Source organism: Melopsittacus undulatus, chromosome 4 (assembly GCF_012275295.1).
Source record: "Melopsittacus undulatus isolate bMelUnd1 chromosome 4, bMelUnd1.mat.Z, whole genome shotgun sequence".
In the NCBI taxonomy this organism is placed as follows: domain Eukaryota; kingdom Metazoa; phylum Chordata; class Aves; order Psittaciformes; family Psittaculidae; genus Melopsittacus; species Melopsittacus undulatus.
In genome coordinates this window covers 39,277,861-39,305,711 of record NC_047530.1, presented here as the reverse complement: position 1 = coordinate 39,305,711, position 27,851 = coordinate 39,277,861, and the positions used below count along the sequence as shown (strand labels likewise).

The following is a 27,851-nucleotide window of genomic DNA, read 5'->3' as shown; positions in this document are numbered from 1 at the left end:
CCATAAACTCTTTCTAACTTAGGAAATCTCTTTTGGGAAACCCCCAAGAACAATGTAGTGCAAGGGTGTTTGCTGTATCTGTTTGATATTTGTATAGACACCAGTTGCTCATCATGGAAGATCCAATAAAAATTAATCAGCAGTGAACACATATCTCTATATTGTATAAATATCTGATAACCATTTTGAATGAGTCACTTATCTTCTAAAAAGAAAACTCTATGGTTCATGATTTTGCTTCAGAAGTTAATAATTGTTGCATGGCTCAATTACTGTTCAATAAAATGGACCTTCCTGGAGAACATTCCGTGAGTGTAAGAGGGATATGACACAGCATTCAAAGTATAACTAACAAAGGAAGAACAGATGAACATTACTTACATGTTCAGCATTACCTTCAGGAGGTCTACAGAGATTTTGGTCTCTGTTTGCACTAATCTTATGTTACTGACTGCCTTATTACATTAGCAGATTTAATCCTTGTTAATGTGATAGAAAGTTGCTAATACAATGAGACTCATTATATTAACAACTTTTGCATCATGTTAGCAAAAACAAAATTTGCTAACAGAATGCAAAAAATACCAATATGATGAGGTAATCATCATTATTCTAACACCTGATTACATTAAGCAGCTACTAATATTTTTTATGTGAAATCATTGTTCGCACTGTACTGGGATTTTCTAGGAGAATCTAGGGGTGAGCTAAATAGTAAAATGCAAATAGTTTTTAACAAAAGTTTTAGAGATATGGGTTTTCTTTTGCATTGTGGTATAAATATCAATTAATCAAAGTCATTCTGAAATTAGATTTCTTGACATAGGGAATTTTTTTCCATAGAACAGTGAACCATATAATGAGCTATGTTGTGACTAAGCCAGTAAGAGAGTGTAAAGAGAATGTGGATCACTGCTGGTCTTATATCACTTTTTGGCTTTGAAAAATAATTTCACATTGCAAGTCATCTTTTGTAGTATATAAGAATTTGTTCAGTACTTCATTAAAACATGTTAATGTCACTGTTACATTTTTTTTGTCACAATATACACATTGTGTAGAATATATTTTGGTGTAAGATTTATATTCTTTCCTGATTATCTTATCTTTCCTTTAAAAATATACCAGGATTAACATAAAATTGTGATTATAATATTTTTTATATTCAGAATATAATCTCACAGCAAAACTATTTGATTTCAATATATAATATGCTGTATCTCTATTATAATATCTTTGAAAACAATCTGATTATTTTTCTTTGTAAAGATTTCATTATTCTACTTGCTATATAATAACAATTTTTAACTTCAAAGATTAGCAGTAAAGATTGAGGAAATGGAGTTCAGCATAGAGTCTTCATGATCAGTCCCATAATGGTAATGGCCAAGCTTTGCAAGCTGCTTTCTGCCAAGTAGTAGTGTGGGGAAAACACGGAGAACATATTGAATATGTAATGTGTATGCAGCAAAGGCAGATATTTTAGGCCAGCTGGAGGATGGATCTTCTCAGTTACGAAGAGATGTTGCACTTAATGTTAAAGCCATTCAAGGATCTGTGATTACTTAAGCTGAAAGCACTTGAATTTTTCATTACTCACAAAGGAGAACCACAGGCAAGAGGTTCACCACAGATCTTAGCTTCAGTCCTCCTTTAGTACAAATCAGCTTTATGTTGCTGCTTTTAGTTTCTAGAGAAAGTGTATCAGAATGATCCAATTCAAAGCCAGAAAATGAAGGAATGAGAAGTTCAAGGAGTTGTGTATTATTTCTGGAAAGACTCCATTTTATTTGTTTCTGTGCTACTGATTACTTAGAAACCACTGGAGAATTTTAAACCTGGTGGCGGATGAGTAAACAAGAGAAACATCTTCTGCCACAGATCTTTACATGGAAGAGGAATTTCTTAAGAACACAGGAAGTCATATAAAAGTGAGCATTGTCTATCTAGCCCATTAACTTGTCTTTTAGAGTACCTGACACCAAATATTTCCAAACCACAGGTAAAATCTACAAAATGGTAACTACCATAAAAGTTGAAGAATGACATGGTATCTCATGTAAATTTTTTTATACATAGTGTGCCATGTTTATTCTTGTTAGCCTCATAGATATTTAGTCTTTCTTTTGAAATTTTATATATATATATTGATTGTGAATTGCATTGATTACATGTTTAAGGAAAAATTATTTTTATCATTTTGTCTTTATCAGCTCAAAATGTGTTTTCCCTTCCATTTATTGGGAATCTCCCTTTTCTTATATTATCTTCTATGTATCATATATTATTTTATGTCCCTTTTGTCACATCACTTCTTTGTCTGTTCTCAAAGCTAAATATTCATAATCTTATTAGTTTCTCTTCAGATGTCCTTCTACTAAAGATTTTCTGTTTTCATTATTCTCTTTCTTAATAGTAGATGACCAGAAATGAGCATAATACTCATTGTAAAGCTTGGACTATAAATTTACATAATGACATTGTAATATTTTCTTTATGAATTTATTAATTTTAGATCCTTTTTTTGTATTCTCACATCTCATTTAACTTTTTAGTCAGCAGTCTCCATACAGAGCATGTGTTTTCACTGAGTTATTTCCATTTCTTTTTATTGCCTAGTTATAGTTATTTAAAACTCTGCTATATACAGGAATAGTTTCTTTGAAAGTGTGTTGCATCTTGGACACTGTTGCTCTGTTGTTCGGTTGTCTGCTCTAATAGCCATTTAGATCTCTCCCATGTTCCTCCTGATCCTCTTCTGACATAATAGCTGCATTTTTAAGTCTTTCTTCACTTTTCAAGTAAATCACAGAGCAGGTGATTTCCGCTGTTTTGCTTAGTTTAGGCATGCATTTAGCATGAACAGGTAAAATGTTGAAACTTCCCTAAGAGAGACTAATATTCCAGATGATAAGCCAAAAAACAAAACCAGACTCCTATGTCTCACTCTTTCCTTGTTGCCCAGTACTGCATCTGAGGTAGAACACAGGTAACTTCTGTGGAGAGGTGTCGTGGTTGTCTGTGTGTTGTCTGGTGTCCTGTAAATTATAAAGTGAATGGAAATGTCCTAAATATCGAACAATATCAGAAAATAGAATGCTGCAAAAAGCAATAAAAGCTGGAAGTGTAACCTGCTGGAAGTTGGTAGCAGAGAGGGAAAGCAGGCATTTGTGTAAACCATAAACTCAGGTACAGTTCCTGGTTTTAGACACAAAATGAGAAATGTCAAAGTATTTTGTACTCACAATAGATATATTTCTATATTAATATTACTATCAAGGGTCAGATCCAGCTTTGCTTAAAATTTCCCAGAGGTATGTTTCCTTCTAATTCCCTTTACTTAGTATAAGCCTGTAGTCTTTATTGTGTTGGCACTCTAGTAAAGCAACTAACCTCGTTAAAATACGTAGTTTGTATCTATTGGAAGGAATGAATAACAATATGCTTTTCAAATTTCAAATTGAAATCATCTGCAGTGGTACTCTTCAAGGACAGAAGGGTTAGCTGGCACACAGGTGAGAGAAGAGATGCTCATTAGGCGAGGTTTGTTATATGGTAACGTATAATTAAGGTAATGGTCACGGCTTGTGTGACAGCAAACACTCTGGCAGTTTGATTGCTGTCTGGGTCAGGAGATCAGATATTTCTACAAGATGTATCCACATTACACACCAATATGAACAGGTTAGAAAGCAAATTACAGCTGCCTTTCTTAGGCATATTACTGTCGAGGCTCATTGTTTTGGGGGTTTTACGGTACATCAGCAGTAATATGGCTTCTGAAGGCTTCATGTGACAGGTTAGGCATTTTATCCTTTGAGTAAACAGTAATCATGGTGTGAAGAAAGTGGGGCATTGGAGATTTTTCCCATTCTTTGAGAATTCCATTCTTCCTTTTTAGTTTGCTCCAAGGGCTCTTTGGGGATACATATATTAAGCGCTTTAAATAGTTCATAATAAATCTTTGTCTCAGGCTGATTCTGACAGTTTTTTAAAGAGTCTTTTAAGAGACAATCCTCAATCATTTGTTAATCCATGGGGTGATCTTCAGACTTGGAGGAAAAAGAAACAGTGCGAGCTCCAGGGTTGTGAAAATACAACATAGAAACATTTAAACTCAGAAAAACTCAGGAAATACTGTACCATGGAAATCTTACCAATCATACTGTGTTCTGCCTGTGTCTAAACGATCAGTCTCCAAGTTATTCAGTTTGCAAACACTGGAGGTGATAGATAGAAAAATGGGTGAATTTAAAAAAAAAGGAAGAGCAATTACTATTGATAATTTTATCCTATTATCTTGGTTATGGCTTTATTTTGCTTAAAGCTTGAATTGAAGGGGTATTATGAGAAAAAGAAGTCATTGTTTCCGTTGTTAAAATAAAGCAAAAACGAAAACCCAGAATTCCTTCTGTTAAGTGTTTACCATTCAAGCCTTGTGATAAATCTGACAAAATACCTGCACTGTGGGCTGATTTTTAAAATGCCGTTTCCTGTGTAATATGACAGATTCTGATTGTGTCTGTCAAAAACCTTCTTAACTCCACAGTGCAAAATAAATAAATAAAGAGGAAAAAATAATAAAAGGTGTCCGGTTCATTTGACATTTGTTTTCACCAAATAATTTGAGTGAGTTGTCTCCTAAGAATAATGCATGGCTGCAGCCCACTGGAACTACTGTTAGGTATTTGTTTTCAGCAGTCTCAAGTCTGTCATTTTTGGAGATTCCTGTTCTCAGCTCTCTTTGAATCTCAATGGCATACTGCTTGTCATTATTTTAGGCTTTTTTGTAAATTCTGCATAAGCAAAGAAATCTGTAAATGCTGACTCACCCGTATAAGAACTTCCTTGGAGTATCATGGAAATAGTTGCCCTATTTTAATTTAGTATGCTACCCTGAGGAGAAAATACTGTAGCAGGAACAAGGAATTGATACTAATAAGGGACAAAGCTATAGAGAAACTTACATAGTTGGGTTTCCTACCCCTCCTGCAGCCAGGACCTGGAGGTGGTTGAGGTGAAGGTTGCTGCTGGAATCGCTTACCAGCCAAGCAGTATATTCTTATAGCATCACCTACCTGCCATGCCAGCTGTGCCTGTGCTAGCAAGTGCCTCAGCAGGAGCAGGATTAGCAGCCTGCCTGGTTCTGCCTTGCCTGGATTGGGTCATGGAGTTTCTATATGACAGATGTGAGGGAACAGTTGCACAGTGAATTGTGTGATGATGAAAATGTTAATAGCATACAGAAATAAATTTGGATGCATGGTTCTGAGGACATAAGTATTTTCATGTTTAAGTAATACTTTTATTCACAGGAGATTTTTAAGTGTTACTTGTTTGGGGCAAGGGATGGGAAAGCCTATATTGCTTAATTTTTTCTGTTATTCTTTTTCTTTAAAAATAACAGTGTTAGTCACACTGGGTTTTGACATCGATAAGTAGATTCTTTCTGAGCATATAAAATTATATGGTTTCTGACATCTTAAAAGTGTTGCTTGACTGTCTTCTGAACTCTGAAGCCATGAAGCTGGAGAAAGTAGCTCTTCATCTATATTAGACCAGGACTTTCTACAGATCCTGCAAAATCAGCCGCATTTCCCTTTATCCCTCAAACAATCTGCATAGTGTCATGACGCTTAGCACCATAGCTTTTGCCACTGTCCAGTAATCAACTTGTCTGTGAGCCAAACATTAAACCCTATAGGGGAAACATTCTTCTTGCCAATTATATTCATTTTCCCTTGGCAGCATATGGCTTTAAACTCCAACTCGTTTTTTATTATTGAACCATTTAAAATTAGTTGTTTTATAAAGAAATTTCTTGCCTTCCATACTTCAAAATATTTATGAAATACCAGTTTGCATTTAACACACCAATACACATCCAGGCAAGGTTCAAACTTGGAAAAGGGAACAGTTTGGTAGAGCCCATATGACTGAAGTCCGAAGAACAGAATGGAAAGCTGTTTGCAATTTCAAGTAGTTGCTCAGTGTTAGCAAAGATGAACCCACATAGTTGATGTGTTTGAAAAAAATGAGAGGTCAAATGATGCCACAATCTTACCACTCTTTTTCTTCCGTTTTCAGTGTGTGAAGAGAAAGTGGTAGGTCAGATGGTTCTCTATGTTTATTGCTGCTAAACCAGTAAGCATTCACCATTAGTAATGATCAGGCTGTGTTTGCACATGTATGCTTGCTTGGTTTAAACATATGCCCAGTAGCTACATACTTTTCTGGAAAGGTTATTCAGCAAGGTTACACAATTTGTGCAAAGTGATTTTTTGGCAGGATTCTATACACGTTGATATAGCAAGCCAGTAGATACTAGCAACCAGTTGCTACCCCTTGGTTAGGCTGCATGGAAGATTCATGTATATAAAATAGTGTATTAAAGTAAACTTACAAAAGCAAAGAGCAATCATTGCAAATGTAATTTTTTCTTCCTCTTTGGGATTCTAATTTTAAAAGCATTAAAGAAGACAGCTGCTCATGCTGTGATATGCGCTAAACAGCCTGAAGGATGGAAAAAAATATATTTGTAGCTCATAATAACTATTGACCTTTCTGATATACAATGTTCTCTGTGTTAGCTATTCTGTTCTATCAACAGTGAAGATTGAACATGACTTTTTAATAGAAAACATGGGGTTTCAAGCTGCTTTCACAAAGGTGTTTATGTATTGTTATTTTGTATTGTAGTACAAAGACTAAGTCCTGATGCCCTTTGTCTGACATCATGTTTGTCATAAAAAAGCCCCACTGTTACTGACTGTTTTATATGAGGAATTGGCTCGTAACCATTTTATAGTCGTGATAAAAGCATTGCTCCACTAGATCCAGAACACAGGTACTGAAAATAGAATTCCCCAAATATCCCAGCAGCACAAAAGGTATTTTCTGAAGAAATAGATTCCTCAAGTGGCTATATTTACAGGGGTATTCCACTAAGATTTAAAATGCTTACTTTTTGCATTCATAGTTTTTTCCTTGGCATACACAGGCTGCTGCTTAATGGCTTTTGCTGTATGTCATGTGCTCTCAAAGACTATCTTTATGATACTCCATTTTTCCTCTTGAACTTTCCTGTTGCTTAGTTGCTGAGTACAGAAACATCCACTAGCAGCAGCTTGACTTTGACACTTGTGTGTGTTTCCCCAGAGTGGGATCATGCAAAAATCAGCTGAGCAGCATGAGGTAACTCGGCTGCTCTTCTTTCCCTCAGGGAAAAGCTTCACCAAAAGCACCTCCCATTTGGCATATGAAAATCTGGAAAGCAACCTCTTTTTATTGTGCTTTCTAAGCCTAAGCAGGCTGGCAATGTTAGGCAACATCAGAAGGGACTTCTTAATGTTTGTTGGGGGGTTTTATGCCATGTGCTGGAAGGAAACTTTAGTGGGCCATTATTGGCAGCTCTGAACCACAGTTATTTTCACAGCTATGCTCTGGGGTGTCAGCTAATGATTCACAAGCTACTAGGCAAAAGCAGAAAACTAGCAAGAGAGAAAAAATATCCTGAGTTGATCCTTCTAGGCCATGAAAGAGGGAGAAAAGCATTTACTGGCAGTTTTGTGCTGAAACAAAATGATCAGAATTGTTTATATAGAAGTTGCTCAGTAAGTATAACAGTCATGTAAGTTTTGGAAACAGGGCACATCTCAAAAGAGATTTAACCTTGAGTCTGATATTCCTCACAGGATCATAAAGCTCTAAGAGAATTCAGTGAAGTGTTTACCCTCAAAACTAGTCAGGGTCAGTTTTTTCCTCTGCTGTTTTCTCATTTCTCAGTTTCTTTTCTCTGTACCCATATCCTAACAGAGGACAGATGTGCTATTGCTTGTGACCCTGCACTCTCCTAACATCAGCACCTCTCCTAGCCATTGGATGTGTTCTGTTTCCAATTTTATTAGAATTACTGCAGTACAAGTAAACAGTAAGGAAACGATACCAGTGTGTTAATTTTCTTTGGGACTGTCACTGAACCTTGAAAAATGATGAGTGTTGCTGACCTCACATGAAACCAAACCTACAGGTCAGGTCAGATTATTTATTCCATTGCTTAAAATAAATTAGCTTTAAATGTAAAAACATAGCAGGAAGTTTGAGCTTCATATGCAGTATGGTTTATGTACCACTCACTCGCTAGACCATAACAGCTCTTAGAGAGTTTTTCCGGTCTATTGGATGAATGGGGATACATTTGTGAATGTTTAGATAATGGATTGAAGGCCGGTGGACTGTAACATTTCCAAAGGCATTTTCAGAGTTAAAGTTTCCTACCATGATTAGTTTTGTTAATAGCAAATCTTTATTATGTTGTTTTCAAACAGGCAAAAAAAAAAAACCAACTCTATGCATTTCATAGATCACTGACCTACCAAAATTTGTTGTAAAATCTGTCTTTCAGCATTACAGGAATAACAAAAATCTTACTCATAGCTTCATCCTGGCAACACTTTATTTATTGCTCAGTCCTGGCACCTAACTCATTTTATGTTTAACCAGATATATAAAGAATTTTGTGGAATAAAGTTTACATGGGAAGTAAATTGCATATGTTGGGAATTAATAGCCTCATAAAACATGCTGCTAGACTAGAAGAAGAAATAGAAGGAGATGCAGAAGCAAAAGAAGAAGAAAGGAAGTTTTGAGAGGCATTTAATACTTCAGCAAAGAGTTGTTCATATTACTTTGGTTTTGCAAGGATAATAGCACATTTTAAAATTGCTTTATATAATAATAGGGAAAGCCTGTCAATGAGTTTGTTCTTTAGTTTCTCCTGCATAACTAGAGCCAGTACATGGACCTAGTCTGGATTTTAAAAAAAAATAATAAAACATGGTAAACTCTTTATTTGTAGCACTACAGGATATTTTTTTCAAAGCATGGCTTATTTCTCTGCAGGTGCAGTATTTTGTGCACCCCAGATATAGTAGTGTTTGCACTTGTAAAACCTGCAAACTGAGCAGTAACAATCAGAGACAAATACAGTTTGCACATCAAAGTTGTGTCATTTGTATATGAATAGTAATTATGTGAAACTGTAACTTATTTTGCCAATAATTACATGCAGTTTTGCTTATGCATTAGTAAAACAGCATGAAGCTTCTTTAGAGAATTGTAGCTTACTGTTGCCTGTGGTTACAGTTAAGTCTGGTGTGTTTTGGGGAATAACACAAGCACATTTCAAAATCTGAGGTAACCTTGTACACCAGATTGAAAGTTGACATCTGCAACCAAAGCCCTAAGCAACAGGCTGAGCAAAATGCTAGAAATGATAAAATAATAATCAGGAACTTGTCCAAGTCCTTTCATAGTATTCCTGCTTACCTAAATGGAATTGGGATCTAGTGGCTTAAGTTTCTCAAAGATAGGGAACTTGTGCTACTTGAGGCACACCCAGCATCCCTCAGCTGCTTCACAAAGATCTCGGTCTTCTAGAGGTACTGAAATGTACACAGGAAATTGCCATTCTTGTGCCCTTCTTGGATACTGTGGAGCAGCTCACAAGGGCACTGTAGACCTATGTGTGGCCAACTGAATTAAGCCTTCCATCCCTTAGCTTGCATTCCTGAAATGAACGAAGTGCTCTTCTTAGTGCATTTCTAATAGTTTCTCCCATTAAACTTTATATAGTTGAGCACTGGGGCTTTCATTTCTCCCTTTGGAGGCAATTTTCAAGAAATCACAGTTGGGATTAACTACAAATTGAAAATACTAACTACGCTCTGTTGTGACCAAACAGTTCAAGTCAACAGATTCCTCTATAGTAACCAAGTTCTCATAAATCCACAGTGTATCAGGCAAATCAGATATTAAACATGTTCTCCCACTTTTCTGGCTGTTATATCTAAATTCACTGCTACTTCACTCACTTGACTTTTGCCTGAACACATGTACTTTTATCACATTAGAAAGATACGCTGAGTTACTGATTTGTTCCCCCAGTTTCAAACGCCTTATGCTTAACAATGTGCACCATCTCATGTGGACCATAGCCTCATAATTGCAGATTTTGGTTATATAAAATAATAATATCTCTATATGTAAATATTTAAAATATTATTTTGTATTATGATAAAATATCAATTCTATTTGTAAGTCTTCAATGTCAAATTAGTTCTAAAAAAATAAGGAATTTATGTAAAACAACTAAACTGAAACAATCTGAGATGCCAGCTCATTTCATCCATTCTTGGATCTGGAAAATTTGGAGGGATGAGAGAGAAAACAAACAACATTGAAAGAACCAGCTTTCAACAGAAGTCTGATAGGATTTAAAGTTTTTATGCCTCTGAATTTCTAATAGGCTTATAGGTAATGAAAAGTGAATTGTCTTCATCTTGGAGGTAGAATGACAAAAAACAACAGTTTATTATCTTGTCTGAAAACATTACCTAGCAATAAATTATTTAGAAGAAGTCATCCTTCTTTCCATTTCTTTTGGAAGAGGTGCCTTGAACCTTCCCCTTTTCAGTGAGGACTTGGCCGTAACCCAACATTATTCCCCCTGTGTAAAGGAAGGAAGGGAACTAAGTCACCGGAAGCCTGCAGTTCAATTCTTAACTTCTTCAGCTATTCAGGAAACAGTGAAGTAGAAATTTTAAGAATCTTAGCAAGTTAGATACAAGTGCCATGAATTTCAGATCCAAATCTGACTGTTTGAGATTTCAGATTCCTGTTTATAACTGGGGCAGCTTGCAGCAAAAATATTATTCCCATAGCTCTTTTTAGAAATAGTATTGCTTTGAAGAATGAACTAGCCTTTTCTTTGCCACCCACTAAATATTTCACGTAGTCCTTAATTTTGCAAGATGCTGAGCACACCAGCAAAACCAAGAGAGCACCTGCAGAAATTTTTAGCTCTAGGCTCATCAGTTGATCTCCAGCCATGCTGTACATGTGCATAAATGTGCCTAAGTGGTTCATCCAGATAGTCCAAGAATCTTCAACACCTTCATAGACCAACCTTTAGCTTCCAGTACTTGCTCATGTTCCACCTGCAATCAGACAAAACCTACTTTACTTAAAACCATGCATCTGCACAAGTGCAGTAACAAGTGCAAGTAACTTGCATTTATTGGAAATAAATTGTCTTAATTTGAAGCTTTTTAATTGTATTTACTGGGCTAGTAGTTAGGAAAAAAATCTATCTTTTAGCTTATAAAATGATCAAATTTGATCTGCAGGCTACTGAGAATGACCTTGGAAACAGTGCTCTTTTGAGAGTTATTTTTCTGATTAAAACCACATTTTAAGGGGCAATAATATGAGAAAAACAGGACAGTTAACAACTCAAGGCTGAATTTTCCTAGGTCTTCTAATGCCTGGTTACAGACAGTAAACTGCACAGAAGAAATAGAAACATTTGCAAAGATGCATCTGATCCAACCAAGAATGATAAATTTATATTACCTAATTATTCATCTGAACACAATGATTCTCAGTTGCCTATGTAAAGGATTATAAGACTTTAAGAAAATGTGGGAAGAGGTTAGCAAGCATAGAAGATAACATGAGAAGACAGCTTCCTTTTTGTTACTATTTTGTATATCTTTCATTTTGCTTCTCTTTTAAGAGCTGTATAGTTGGTGTCTGAGAATGTCTCTTAAAAGCTGTTTAGACATCTGTTTCCAAGGAAGAGAAATGAAAGCCAGGTGAAAACTTCCTGAAATGCTATCAAATCCAGAATTTCCTGTATGTTAAACCATAAGCCTTTTCCCACCAATCCCTTGAAATTCCTTGTTGGTGCTTGGTTTTTCTTCTGTAGCTTTTTGTCCTCCTAAGAATGAGAAGCCTAACTTTTATCTGTTTGGCATGTGAAAATGCATTTTTCTCCTCTCAATTATTTTTAATGCATTTAAGGAAAAAAAACCAGAAGTTTGTGAATATTTCTTCGGGCTTCTTTGGCAGCATTTCTTTATTTAAGACATAAATCAAATTTGGAACTTCTTTTTTCCCAGGGGACATATTGTTTATCTGAATTTGAATGTGCTTGTGAATCAGTCATAGGGATAGCACTTGTGCTGTTGCTGTATTTATTTATGCTGTATGTATAGAAATTATTTGCATTGTTTTACCTCGTTTTGTTCTATAGTATTAAGGCAGTCAGGCTGCACTGAGATGCACATTACCTCCACAGATCACTGAAGGTTCAGAGCCATGGACCTCAGTCCTCTAAATGGTTATGTGCATGTTTATCTATCTGTACACATTCCACTAATATCAGAGAACTCTTGCAGTATATGAAGTTAAATAGTGGGGTCTTGGCCCAAGATAAATCCTAAGACAAAGCCCATTGAAAGGTCAGAGCTGCAAGGTTTGTTTGTGGAGATATGCTCAGGAGAATATAACTAAATGATTTTGTGAGTTGACCACTAGTTCGTAACTCTCTTCCCATTTGGCTCTGTGGCTCTTGATTGGCATTTTAACATTTATGACACTTTTGTACAGGTATAGTTGGTTGCAGCTTCAAGCCCTTTGGATGGGCAACGCATTCCTTGTGGCCAGAAATCTCATTCTGCATTAGCAGTTTCAGGAGTGGAAAGAGGTTTATTCCTTTAGTAGTATCTGCCAAAGATATTTAAGGACACACAAAGACGAGTGGTTTCCCAACAGAGTACACACTTATCTGTTTTGCAAAGACAATCCAGACTTACTTTTTATGCTTCTAAGCCTCACAGTGTATAGTGCTTTCATTCACACGCAGTGAGCATTGACTTTTATCATATTATTAGCATTCTAAACTCACAGTTTCAGAGGTTTATAACTCAACAGTAGGTTTACACTCAGTAAATTCAGCCCAGGAGCACTATTTTTCAGTGTAAAAGACATCTTTAGTTACTACAGTAGCAAGCCAAGCAGACCTTGCTTTTTCAGGCTTTTTTAAAGGTCTTAGATTACAAATTTAAAAAAAATAAATAAATAAAAAATGAAGTGCTGCAGAGTTTCATTTTGATGTTCATCAGATTGCAAAACCTCCTTTGACATAGTTGGAAAAAAAGTGAAAAGGCTGAGTGATAGGCATTTAAAATCAAGCCCTGAGAACTCATAATGGACTGCATTCCATATATTCCTGTGCAAATCTCACTGACATCGATGGATGTGTTCTGTACACAACCTATTTTTAAAATCCTGCATGCATAATCACCATTAGCATTGTTCCAGTATCTGCTGTGAGAAGGTGCAACTCTGAATGCAGATTTGTAATACCAGCAGTAATGGTTCTCTCCTGAGAGAAATTCAAAATGCTGTTCATGAGCTGTTCTGGACTTTTTGGTAACTAATCCCATCTCACACGTACACTCTCAGATACTTTTTTTTAAATGAAAATCAAACACTCCAGAATACATATTTATGCAACAAATACTGTTCCAGTCTGTTGGATAAGTTATACGCATTTTATTCGCTTACAGAGATGTATATTTTCGTACATATTATAGTAACATCAATATAATGTTAAGCTTATGATATAAGGTGACATGATCCCAGAAAATGTCAATGCCAAGTATACAGTATTATATGTCACACGCTTTCCTTTTTTTCACAAAACATTTGAAAGAGAAATTTTAATTTCAGTTGCTTGGGAATGGTACATGTGTATTAGAGCTTGATCATTTTTCAAGCGTGAGATATTGTGTGTTTAATTAACATTACTTCTGTGTGTTTAGGTAATTACCATTAGAACACATGAGGACATATTGTACTTATTGCCTGTGCTAAAGCATAATGTGCTGGACTACAACTACACTTGTTAAGCTGATTTTAGCATTTCTTCACACAGCAGGAAGCACCCATGCTGTGGTTTCTTAATGTACTCTTTAACTACTGCACTGTAGAGTACTATACAATAACAATAATAATTAATTATGATCCTCATCTTACCAGTATTGCTGCTGTCCCAGTGACCCTGGTTGCTGTTTCAGGGTTCCACTATCCTCTAGCCTGAAACACATGTCTTTTCTTTCAGAGTTTTATTTCTTAGATGATTCTGCTAACACAACAGAACTGAAATTTTGAGGACAGGTTTTTTAGTGGATTGTGATGGCTTCACATTTGTTCAGGTCTTCAAGGACCAGCACCAATAAATGTGAAAGAGACAACAGCAGAATGGTGTACTTTCCTATTTCCTCCAAGATGAAAAAAAAATACTCTAAATTAAGTCTAACCTTAAATGTATAATCTGTCCTTGGGAGGAAAAAAAAAAGGAAAAAAAAATTACATAGCATCTTCAAGCTCTTGGCATCCCTTACGAGAAAAAATTGGTTCTAAGGGTCTCTGATCTTGTGTTTTAGTAAAATAGGACTGCACGGCTGAGTGACAGTTCTGATCTAAAGCATTTACGTTTAAGTTTTGATCTCTCTGCTTTTGATTAAAACTAATGAGCTCATTTAATTCAAAATGGGAATCTCTGATAAGAGAAATAAGGTTGATGTGATTGGATTAGAGGGGCAAATTAAACTCTTAGAGCAGAAGTTTGTGCTTATATAGTGTATTAAAAAGCTGTTGGCGTATTATGGCGTGTTAGATGATGAGAAAAATTTCATAGTAATTCATATTTAATCAGAAGAAATGAAAGTACTAAATATAACATGGCTCTGCTTTTCCCTCGAGTGATAAAGAGCTGTACATTTAAAATGACATCGAATTCATGCTCTCTAAAACAAAAAAATCTTAAGAGAGACACTAAAGAAAGGGGCACTGTTGTCAGTTATCACAATAGAGCTCAAATGCCACAAACACAGACAACATGGCCACTTTAAATAAAGGACAATTCAGTATAATCCTTAGCTCACAAACAAGTTTTTGTATTTCCGTTGACAGCATAACAAATGCTTTTCAAATACTTGAATCTTTCTCTCTAGTAGTTTGGTCAGTCCTCCAAAACAATAGCAGAATAATTGCAAAATAACTTTTTTATTCAGTGTTAACTACTCACTGAAACTGAGTTGGTTCATCTCCAATAACGCTTGCTTGGTGTAAACTGTGAAAATTTTCCCATGAACAATATTTTTGGGAAAGGTTGGTTATCAGGACTAAAGATAGCAATAGTAAACCCTGCATAAAGAATATCTCAGGGCTGACTACGGTTGTGCCTACTATTTTATCATGGGTTATACTAAAAGTATTTAGTAGTTCAAGTTGCAGTTAACGGAGTAAGAACCACAGTTGAGAGCTATAGTTTGGGGCAGGAAATATCTCTTCAGTTGGACTACAGAGGTATTTCATTAGTGACTAATTAATCACCAATAATTAACAATGATGATGATGACAATAACATAGCATTTTCGCCTTCAGGCTGCTCAGTTCTTTACTGGTAATAATTAACCCTCAGTAATGGGGAAACCAAGGCACTGAAAACCAGCAGTGACACACCACAGGATCACTGCAAGCAAAGACTCGGGAATAAAAGCCTGCAGAATTTACAGCCTAATTCAGCAGACAGAATTGCTAAAAGTCAATGAGACTTTGCCATTCACAAAATACTGAAGAACTCCCCATTTTTAAAAACAATTTCATACCATAACAAAATAACTTCAGTCAGAACAAGACTGTGCAAGAAAGAGTTAATGAGGCAAATCTCTGTTAAAAATTCTATGGAAAAATAACTTGAAAATGAGACTTACTGAGTATACATATATTTTTCAATTTTTTTTTTTGCTAAGTAAACGTTTTCTAAACGAGGTAAATTGATTACAACACTCTTAGCATCTATCAGTCATTTATTTTTAGTGAGTTCAAGGATTGCACCTGAAAAATAGCTTAGAGGGGATGTATAAAATCTAAATTATGTGTATATGTTTTTTTTTTTTGTATTCCCTAGTGGAATCTACAAGCCCCAGTTTACTAACTACTGACAACACTCTAGAGCGCTCTTTTTTCATCCGAATGAAATCTACGCTGACCAAGCGAGGAGTGCACATCAAATCGTCCGGATACAAGGTAAGGGTTGTACTGTAGCATGAAATGTTGACATCTTTAAATTATTTTCATTCATGTTCCAGGGACACATTAACAGACAGAGAAAGGAGTTATTTCAAATTTGCATATAGATGTCTCATTCCTTTGCTTAAAAAAATCATTAATACAATATTTCCAGTCCAAGGCTTGGCTTTGGTACTACACCTTCATTAAATTGATCATTATTTTAATAAACATTGATGATAACAGCATGATAGCCTTCAAAAGAGCGACACTTCCAGAGTAAAGGTGTATTTTACCAAAGAAGGTGAGTCAGAGTAACATCACTCTTTCCACAGTAGAAAAGTGCTGCTCGTTTTGTTGGCAGTTAGTCGTCTTTGGGTTATGTTTTTCCCAGGGAGGTAGGATTTCTTCATGCAAGGCAGTATGCTAGAGCTATTTCATTTCACTGCCATTCTGGCTGAAGGAAACAACAAGCCACAAAGAGTACTTTTCCACCATTTTTCTTTCATTGTCTGTCTGAGGGGCATCTGCTGCTGAGGATCGTATTTGCTGGGTTTCAGACTCTTTTAAGATATGAAAGTCTCTTGTTCCTTATCAGCAGTAATCTCATTTTTCTTCAGTCGTATATCGCTCATAGTGCCTGTAGCTATCAGTAGCTTTGCAGTGTACTAAAACTAGAAGAAACAGCACATTTTTAACATTGTCAACTTGTGGAATGAAATATGTCATCCATTAAGTATTATACAAGATAAAAGAGTGTGCAAGAAAATAAGTCTGAGAATGTGTGTGTATTTAAAGAAGTTGCTTGTAAATATTTTTTTAAACTTTCACAAGCATTTTCTTTTCAGTTTTCAGAGGAGGGTTTAGAAGAGCTTCGAAGTTAAATTTTCCAACTAATTTTTCCCAAAAAATTCTCTGTGAATATAACATTGAGGTAGCCCACCTGAGCAATAAAACAGCTGGTAGAAATGTCTACTGTGCAAGCAAATGACTGGGAGTTCTTCTGTTGGATGGTTTCTGGGTCAAGATTTTTAAAGTAGCTGCTCATGGAAGTTTAGGTCGGAGCCAGTGGTTTCTTAAGGCACCACAAGTTTTAATCTGTGCACTGATTAATTGTCAACATCTGAAAGGATACACTCATTACTTGTTCATGCTGACCAGTTTACAAGTCTCAGGAGGTATCAAGACCAGGAAGTACACAGGAGGAAAAAGGAGAAAGAATGAATGAATGGATAGGCAAGTCATTGAAGGTGTACTAATTTTTATGATTAGGCATGGTCTATCCAGGTTAGGCCAAAGTTAAGATTGGCAGAGAACTTGTTTTGCTGGATATTTTTGCTATGGAAAAAATAGAGAACTTGTCTGTGGATTTTGTACTCCGTCATTTTTTGCTAGATACAGGTGAGAACAAAAGGAAGACACGTGAGTGACTTTGTCTTTCTTTCTTCTTGCACTCCTGACAATCAAATCCTAGTCCAGAATCAGGATATTTACTGTCAGGGTGGTAAGAAACTGGAACAGGCTGCCCAGAGAAGTAGTGGCTGCCCAGTCCTTGGGAGTGTTCAAGGCCAGGCTCTTTTGTCATTGTGAGTGGGTTAACCATTCTGAATCAGTTTAGAAACATTCATCAGGAGCAGTGTGCTGGAAACTCTGTGTCTTACATGAGTTTCAGCTCTGTCACAGGTATTCAGCTGCCTGCAGATTCAACCCTCCAGCAGATTCAACCCTCCAGCAGTGACAATACTTTTCATCTTTGTGAAGTAGTTGTGTCTTGTTCCAAACTCTTGCTGAACTCAGAACCACATCTCCATTTTTTACTTGCTTTGAGGACTGCTGAAGAATGCTTTCTTCAGATAGCAAATGATTGAGGTGGTCCACAAGATACTGAGGCAATTTTCAGAATGAGTGATCCCTGCCTCAGGAAAATCACAGAAAATTGAAAACAGTCAGAGAATGAGATTGATTAATTATTTGGGTTGATCTAGTTAAGACTAATTTTCTATCAAAAGAAATGTTGGAACAAAAATCACACTGGTAGACTTACACATATGTATACCTCAGAGCCTATTCCAGACAGTTCTGACATGAGATGAACTCTGTTTATAGTCCATTCCTGGACTGATTTAATTAGTCCTGAATTATATGTAAAGATAAAGGTAATGGCCTTTTTTCCATTGATTATATTACTTTAAAAGTCTGAAATGCAAGTGGCTGCATGATTAATCCACCTTCTTTCCTTCCCTTTCAGTGTTCTCCAACACCCTCCTTGAATTTGATTTTCTCATTCTTACTCTCAAAGACTGTAGGAAAAGAGTTTACATGTGGTGCTAGAGAACTGTTCAGTTTTCAGTGAGTAAATCTACAATCTTAAAAAAAAATCAAATAAAACATAGGCAGCTGATAAAACACATTGAAAACAAACAAAAGGGGAAAAAGAAAGATAATTCCATTCACTGCAAAACTCAGAATGTATTACCATTACAGCTGCTGTCTGAGATACATGATGCAGAGACTTACTGATTTTCTCTGTTGAAAATATATCACCTTTTTTTTTTTTTTTTCTTCTCAATAAAATAAGGTTTGTAGAGAATCTCGGGGGTTTTGTCTGCTTTTTATCTCCTTCTCCACTTGTTTTCCTCCATTTGAGGGTCACTATTCTGTCTACTTAATAATTATCCCACCTTCAATGTTTCTATTTTCTGACTTACTCAGGCATATGTCAAAGCTAATTTCAATTGAAAACTGCTTTGTTCAAGTCCAGTGATAAATTTCCTACTGCCATGTAGTATGCTATTGTCATGTTTACTTTCACATCAAATTGTGCTAGGATTTTTTTTCTTCAAATCTTTAGGGCCTGATACTCGTCTCCTAAGCAAAGTATAGTTAATGAGATGAAGCAGTCATCAAAGCATTGAGCATTATCAGTAGTTGCCAGAAATTTCAAGTTCATCATCTCATCAGATGTATTAGTATATATCCATGCGTACTCCTCTACTCTTTTACAGGGTAGCCCTCTCATGGTAAGAGGTGAATAAGCAAATATGAGGAGATTCCATTGTACTTTTACTGTCATTATGGCAATCTCTGAATTTGGTATAACCAACATCTGTTGCCTCTGCATTTCCCAAGAAGCTGGCAATCAACCCTCTTGGTGACCCCTCAGCAGAATTAAGGGCATCTTAAAAGTCTTTCAGTCTCTTCCTAGTTGCAGTGATTCTATCTGCTGTGTTGCCTAGATGCCTGTTTTGGCCCATTCAGTGTCAATAAGAAACAATCTCCATGTCATTAAAATATCAAAGTTATTGAGGTCACAAGGCAATAAGTCTACTACAGGCTCTTCAGTAACTGGAAGTAAAAATAGCAGCTATCATGCCCTGAGCAAAATCTTACTTATAACCTTTGACAATTAAGCTTGTGTTATCGAGAAAATAATTATTTCTTAGGTTACTTAGATACTTCAGCCTTAAAGTGGGGCCTTGGTGTCACTAAAACATGCCTTAGAATTATAGGAATTATAGAAGAAAAGTGCTTTAATGTGGCACAGAAGTTTTAGAAGTGCATGCAAGTGTAAGCCCTGCATTGCTGCTTCAGAGAATCACAGCTCTTATCAATGTCAAAAGCAGGTATTTACACCTGGTTTTCTCTCTGGTGTTCTTCACATGCAAGAGAATTGTGGAAACTAAGCAAGCTTAAACAAACTGTCTAAAACTCCATAAAAGTGTTTTCACAAATTATTCTTTGTAGTCTGCATGACTTCATCTTTTTGTTTTGTGTAATGGTATCTTTCTATCAACTTGGTTAAAATTAAACAAGGTTGCCCAAGGAGGTTGTGAATGCTCCATCCCTGGCAGTGTTCAAGGCCAGGTTGGATGAAGCCGTGGGTGGTATGGTTTAGTGTGAGGTGTCCCTGCCCATGGCAGGGGGGTTGGAACTAGATGATCTTAAGGTCCTTTCCAACCCTAACTATTCTATGATTCTATGGAACATTTTCTGAGACTGTCCTGTCAAATTCTGCATTTTAAAAGATAAAGTCACAATAGTTTGATTGCTGATTTTGAAGATGGAACTTTTATGTCCATCAGTTCTATTATCCATTTTTACACTAATTCTGACTTTAGTCAAGAATAATTTTAAATTAATTGTTTTTATTATTTCTTTTTTTAGAACTTGAAGAGTTGGGCAAGATTTGTAAATCTCAATTGTGCACTTGAAAGAAGTGCAGGTTTTGACAGAATTTAGATTCATTAACCCAAGTGGGCAAGAAATCAAAAAAAGAGAGACAAAATTATGCCAATGCACTTTGCTTGTAATACTGTTCTCTTGATTCAATTCAAAATTGAAATCATTGTTTCCCATCTAAGTGAAAGGTTCACCTGAAATTCAGAAAGAAGGTGTCCCTATTCAGAAATCACTTTAAGGACCCAATATATCATGGGCTGGTTAAGAACACAGCAGGAAACCACCTTGCATTTCAGGGGAATAGAAAGGAGGAAGAAAGAGAAGGCAGCTGTTTTTTTGCATAACAGTCTAATGATCATTACATTTCTCAGATGTAGGCTATGTTAGATTCAGATTTAATTCTCTCCTCAGCCTGAGGGAATTCACATATCCCACTTCCCAGCTTGGCCTAAATTCCATTCTCCTCTTCTAATATCTTTTCCCCCTTGAAATCTTTTCTGTCAAGCATTTTACCCTGTCCCAGAAAGGTATCCTTTCTCTGACCTTTCTCTGTAGGAAGAAAGAAAACTGCAGAATTTAATATTTCATCACATGGCTACTGCCACACCTCCTTAATTGAGTGAAGAAGGAATAAGAAACCAACATCAGGAAGCATTATGTGAAGAGTTTTCTAAATGTCAGCACATGCATTCCCCAGACTTTTCAGGACTGGGAAGACTTAAAGGTAATTTGTCAGAGAGAAAGAACTGATCGAGAATTCACCCATGTAAATCGATGACCTTTAAGTCAAAAGGAAGTCTCTTAGCTGGTAAAGATGCAGCATTACTTATAAAAGAACAAAATACTAATGGGCCAATCTGAGTCTTATGAAGTATCTACTTGTAGATATAAAGATACGGTTCAAGAAAAGATGGTCTGCAACAGGATTAAGAAGACCAGACTTCCTTTTATGCCTTGCTATAGAGCTCTGAGATTCTATTAGGAGAGCTGTCTGGAAAAGCCTGGTTCACACTCAGCATCTAAATACATTAACCATTTTTTAAAAGCATTCAGCGTCTACTAACTCCATCTTCTCAAAAAAAAAAACATTTTCAGGGCTAAGTGTCTTTTAAACAGGATTTATAGCACTGTTCTACCATTTAGAGACATGAATATATGTTAGGCATTTGTTATTGCTATAGCACTAATGAAACTAACCAGTTAGTATTATATAAAAGACCTTTTTAATAGCAGCCACCTTTAAAAGAGAGATTTGGTCTTTGATCATTCCTTATGATGACTGCAGCTGTAGTATTCCTGACACCTGTGTCAGTATGTGTTTTTCACCCAATATTGTCTTAAATGTTCATAGGGCTTCAGAGTTGTTATTTTGTTGCAGTATCTTCCAAATTGTGTAAATCAGAAATCACAAACTGGATTCTGAAAGGGAAGAAAACATAAAATTTAGCAAACACAGATAACTTTCTGGGAGATGTTCTATTTTCACAAATTATGTTATTAAAGAATAGGTGATGTAATATTATCACCAAATTAGCAGCAGTTGCCTTTGAATCTGATCTTTTGCAGTGTAATTCTGAGGCTACCTTTCTTTAAAGTCAGTGGATATAACAGTGAAAGAAAACTATTAGATCAAGATATACTCTGATACATAATAAAATATTAAAAAATGAACAGAGATCAGCTCCAAGGCAAATCTAGTTTTCTTTCTAGAACCAAGCTTTATTGAGTCTTACAGACACAACATATTTGTTGGCTTTCCTAAGTATCACTAATTATCTAGATATCCAAAATAACAGTGCAGTGTTTGAGACCCAGTGTAGTGTTTGTTAGTAAACAGAGATCAGTGAATGGGATAAGAGTGGGAATCAGAGAATGCCTCCTATTAAACACTGAGAGAAAGTTATTGTGCTCCCTGATGTAAATGCCTGACTGAAAGGGAGAGGTCTTCAGTCCACACTGTTTTCCTGAGTTACCCACCGATGTTGTCTGCCACTGATTATTGTCAGTGATTGGTAATACGCTTCAGGTGGAAGCAGAGAAAAACACACAGTGCTCTGTGAAGAATCACTAGCCAGAATTTGCTCTAGCACAAACAGATGCTGCTGCCAACATCTCTGTTCCACTTGGCTGTTTTATAACTGCTACCAATGGATGTTTTGGCCCACCTCCTTTTCATAAGGTAAACATTGTATTACATGTGGAAATGCAGACACTAATGGCTTTTTTAATTATCTCTACCACTTCCAAGAGTTCAAAGATTTTGTCCCAAGTATGTTTAGAAAAGACAGTAAGCTAATACACTGAAAAAAATGTAAATAATATTAAGCGAATGTACATTAATGCATCTCTCTTCAGCAGATACTTGCAGAAGCAGTATCAGCTTTCCACTGGTAAAAGCTTATTGAGTGTGAAACAGCCAATGAAATTCAAAATTTGAATGAAACTGAATGCAAGATTCTTAAACTTGCATTTCAGTGAATTTTGTGTTGAAGAAAATGTGGTTTTCATTGTTTTTCACTGTTGCACATTGTCTTGATCTGGTATCATGAGCTTCATAGCTGTTGAATGGAAAATGTAACTTGAATTGATAGCATATAATCCTGCAAATGCATATGTATATTTAGCTTTTATAGAACTGTGACAGGTTAACTAGAGGGGAGAGACCATTTTTGTGCAAGAGAGTATTTTTCACTGTGCCTCTGCAGGTAAATATTTTCCTGAAAAATTGCATGAAAATTCTACACAAAAATACCTTCTACAATAAAGTCGTTCCAGAAACGTGGAACTTGCACTCTGACATTACTTTGATTACACTGTGATTTGTCGCAGGCTGTATTAGTGGGCAAGCAGAAGTTCCATTCAAGTTTATCGTTCATTTTTAAGTAATGCGGACACCAGGAAAAAGCATACTGTTGCACTCAGGGAAGTAAAGCTGTGGCTGTTGCCTGTCTCCACATTTACTCCACAAAGGAAAGGCCACCATGCATGTTCACTTGAATAGCTAAGGTTGTGCAGCACATTTTACATGCCAGCTACACAAGTTGGGTCTCATTAATGAATTTTTACAATCACAAAGTGTTCTTAGAAATTTGAGAAACAGTAGAGAAAATCTCTTTTACAAACAGCTACACAATTTTAAAATGCTATTTAAATATTGTCATTATGAATTACTTCCCTGTAATTTTTCCTTCATCACTAATTATTGTATTCAATATGTGCTGAAATGTTAGCTGCCCACAGTTCATGAGGATCAAGTTCTTTCTTTGTCCTGTTTAAGCTGAATCCTCTTAGAAGTTCTTTTTTTTTTCTTGCTCTCTACTTTTCACTTCTTCTTAGTAATATAATACCTGCATTAATTTATTTGCATTGTGTAACAGTGAGATAAACACTGAATTATTATTTCACCTCATCATGAACTTGGAAAAGCATCTTTACTTCTCATTTATTTTTTAACCCATAATTCACATATGGTTTTTAAACTTCGTTTACCTTTTGTGCAGGTTCTTGCTCAAATCATTATGTTTTATTGGCTTTTTCCTGATGCTTATAATTTGCAACACTCCTCTGAGACTGGAAAGGGCTGACGTATCAAGAGGTCAAGTAACTTACCAAAGATAAGAGTGGCTGTTTATGTCAAAGCCAACTGTGATTGCAAACTGTACTTCATCCTCAGCCTTTCTTCCTAGCGCATAAATGTGAAATCACCTCTGTGTTCCAGCAGATCACGCTTCATTTTCTCAGGCTGATACTTCCTTTGATTTGTTGGTTGCCCAGAATAGGCAAAATGAGATGCCAAATAAAAAAAGTACTCAGATCAGAACAGAAAACTCAGAGAAAGATGAACTCGTACTCTCAACTGGGCTCCCACTGGTTCTGGAAGAGCTACTCCAGAATACTTTTCCTCAGAAAGAAAAAGATGCAACGTATCAGGAGAACAACACATTTTCCTGCTCCTTGGATTTAGACCAGCAGAGCTCCCTGAGGCTGCTGTTCTTGCCATCCTTTTGTGGAGAGGGCCAGGGCTGGTGGCATCCTGCTCTTCAGCAGGCGGCTGTCTTGGCTCCTTATGAACTTGGCCTTTCTTGTTTCAAAACAACAAACTTTATATAGAGACTTTTTTTTTTTTCAATTCAAAAAAAGCAATGATTAAGCAATACATGTAATAAGCACATGTAAAAATTGTAGGGTATCATTATGCACTGTAGCTCTTTATGTTAGGACCAAAGCAAAAGTATTAGCAAGTCAAAATGCCCCATTTGCTCACACAGATGCCCTGTTTGCACTTTGCAGCTGCTCTTCACTGACTTTCTACATGAATAGGTGGCTGCATAAGGTTCAAGGTGAATCATTTCCTCAAACACCAATTTTTTTCTAGTATAATTTGCAGTGATATGAAGCAAGGTTTCTCTGTACCTGCTCATTTGACAGAATGGGAGAACAATGACACAGAGAATTTTAGTGATGTGTCCATCCACAGTATGCTATACATGAAGGCAGTAGTCAAACAAGAACCATGACATAAAGCTTTCATTACCTGTAGCTGTTGACTTCACCTGGTGCAATGATGTCTGGATATTGATCTGTACGCCGATTTGCTGTTTTTGCCTTCTAGAACAGAAAATTGATCATGAGTGTTTCAGGCCATATTTCCCAGAAAGAGTTCCTATACTATAAAGATCTTTTTTTCTCTATTGTCCAAAGTGCATATATACCATTATATAACCAATTAAGCAAATATGTTTCTTTTTCTAAATGATTAAGCATGCTTCTTGATTTGTCTGTTTAATGCACTGATACCAGCTAAAGAATGGTGTTTGGTCTAGCCCATCTGCTTTACCCTGTGGACGAGGCAGAATATAGATGTTTGGTGGGAAGAGTTTCAGTTTCTCCATTTTACAATATCATTAGGAAGCCATTGTTCTAATAATAATAATTCCCATTTGACATCATGGGGGTAAAAAGAAATCATTGCTGACATCAAAAATGAGGTGATATTTCAGCAGTATTATTTCACTGAAGATAAAATGGAACTCTTTATTATTCCCAGTGCTTTTAAAGAAAGCTGAGCAAGGCTTATACTGACCCTGGAGCTTATATACCTTAATGCATCTATAACCAGTATGAAATAAGAAATTTTAATTGTTACTCTGTATTTTTTGGCTGTCCCTTCTGAGAACCACAAATTTTGTGCCTGCTTGAAGGAAAATAATCACTATCTGAGAATAAGCTTGGGAGAGCACAATTATCTTAATTTTCTCCATTACTTATAATTTATATGAAAGACCCCAAACAAGTGAAAACACTAAGTGTATTACAAAAAGTGATAATTTTCTTACAAACTTCATACTGGAGCCTTTACTTGGAATCCATACAGATCACATAAAGAGGTCTGAGATCTGAAGAGATTGCCCAGAAGAGGGTTACAAGTTTTATTTCACTTTTTATGAATAGGCATTTTATTCTCTGCACATTGCTGTGTGAGTTGCTTTCTATCAAAAGGACACAGCCAAGGTCTGTTTCATCAGTTGTAAACAATATTTTTCCATTTTTGTTTGTGATAGCACATTAGAAGCTCCCATTCCCCTTCCCTTTGTACAGACATATTCAGTTTATGATTCTAGTCTTTGTATATTTTTCCATCCTAAATCAAACTGTGTAGCACATATGTGACTTTATCCAAATATACTTGCAAAAGAGTGTGTATGCCTAAGTTTGGCAATATTTCCTAAATTTGAGATCTGTTCTTGATCTACTTCTGTCCTTTTTTTTTCTTTTTTTTCTTTTTTTTTTAATTTAGAGGACATAAGGAGAGTAATAAAGGCTGCAAACAATTAGAGCAACAGGATGCAAGTCTACTGCCTTTAAAATTGACAGCAATACTCTAATTAAAGAAAGTTCAGGAAATACGGATTCTTGCCATGTCTTCACTTTATAGAACTGGTCACATACTTGCAAGTACTGTCTCCTCTGTATAACAAGAGCCTAATCAAAATATTTCATAGTCTTTTCACAATGAAAGTTGTTAGGAAATTTTTTCAATGAAATATGTGATGGGATTGTCACGTTATTTTCTTCCAGGCAAATATGCTTATAACCGAGCAGTCACAGCTCAGCTGCTGCTGAGTTACTCCTCCTCAGCTATTCTCAGAAATAAGATCTGAGTTCTTACAAGCATGCAAATATTTAATAGATATAAGCCTTAAAAAAAAAATCAAAATTAGTGGTTACCAGTTGCAGTAAAATGTTTCAATCGAAAATGAATTCTGTGTTTTCAGTGTAAACAGGACTCATTCTAAGCACAAATAGTTTGGACATTATCCCCAAGAATTTTAGCATGCATGAACTGAATGCTTAATATTATTTCCTGTGAACACAATGAGCCCTTTCACATGACATAGTTTGGAACGTACAAGCATGTTTTTCCTCAGAAATATTAGATAAACATTTCTCTTCTTGAAAATCATTCCCTTATTAGCCTTTTCATTTGTTTCTCCTTGCTCAAGTGCTCAGAAATGTATCTTTTTTTTCTCCTAACTGATCAACTGCTTTAGTTCTTGTGATACTTCACATAGTTACAAAGACTATATTGGTTAGGTCAGTCCACCACTAGACTACCACTGTGTTTAATAATAGATACCTAAATGCAGAACCCTGCTTTAATTAGATCACAGAGCACCACTGAACCCAGTCTTGCTCTCCCACAGTCACATACACAGGGTTAGGAATGGGGCACTGGACACTGGTTTTCCCAAGGAAGCAAGGGACTGATTCACTATACACAAACATGCATTACGGGTTGTTTTCAGTCACTTTATAGTCATATGCATTCATAAATTTTGTTATGGTTGTAAGATGCAGACTTTGATGGTACAGAACTTACAGAAGAGCTTTAGATCACAGGAGCAACTGTAGATGAAGTTTATGTTGACAATTTATCAGCTCTTCTCCATCGAGGAAAATTGTTTTTCAGTGCCTGCCTATTAGCAGTCACATGCATATTATGAAACTGAGTTTTGGGGAGGACAGCCTGCCATCTGTCTTTTCTGTATTTTTCACAATGCATCATGCTAAAGTTAAAACTTTCTGTGCTTCAAAATGGTGTAAAATATGAGATGTCTATAATAGACACATTTGGAAAGAAAAATATACTAAGTAGAAATGTAAATCTTTAGAAACTATACAAAGAAGCAACTACTGGTGCTATACTTTCTTTTAGTTTCAGGTGCCCTTCATATTTTCCATACACCATAGTGCTCAACATGTGCTTTTGCTCCAGTTTTCAGGGTTCCTAAGCTGATAACTAATTAATATATAACTCAAGAAGTAAGAGAATGCTTTCTTCATAAACTCTTACTGGTTCGGGTTTGTGTGTGTGTATGAAATAAAACTGCAAATGCCTGATGTGGAGAATGAAAAAGATGTGTTCAGTTGCTTTTCTGTGTTCTGATACACTAAGATTTTATCAATAATATTGTTTTCCTGTAAAAATATCTGCCCCAGAGAAAATCTGCTGTGTAGCTGTCAGGATTACACCTCTCAGAATATACCTGTTTTGATTCCGTTAAATTGATAAAAACAGAACACTCTGCTATGTAGAAGGATTGCTGAAAAGAATATTCCGAAGCCCTTTCATGTGTAACAGCACTTGTATGGCAGTACATTTATTGTGCTGTAAATTCCATCACTGATTTTGGCCATTTCAAATTGATTCTGCAGTAACTGTAAGTAATGAACCTTGCAGATAAAGCCAA

At 36.0% G+C, this 27,851-nt stretch overlaps 1 protein-coding gene across 3 annotated transcripts in view; it reads left to right on the top strand.

The window, feature by feature from the left end:
• NPAS3 (neuronal PAS domain protein 3) overlaps window positions 1–27,851 on the top strand; it is a 607,091-nt gene that overhangs the window by 537,142 nt on the left and 42,098 nt on the right. For all 3 annotated transcript variants that reach the window (XM_034061945.1, XM_034061944.1, XM_034061943.1), the window contains one exon: window positions 15,821–15,939. In XM_034061945.1, the coding sequence (XP_033917836.1) occupies window positions 15,821–15,939 (119 nt within the window). The remainder of the gene's footprint in view (window positions 1–15,820; window positions 15,940–27,851) is intronic.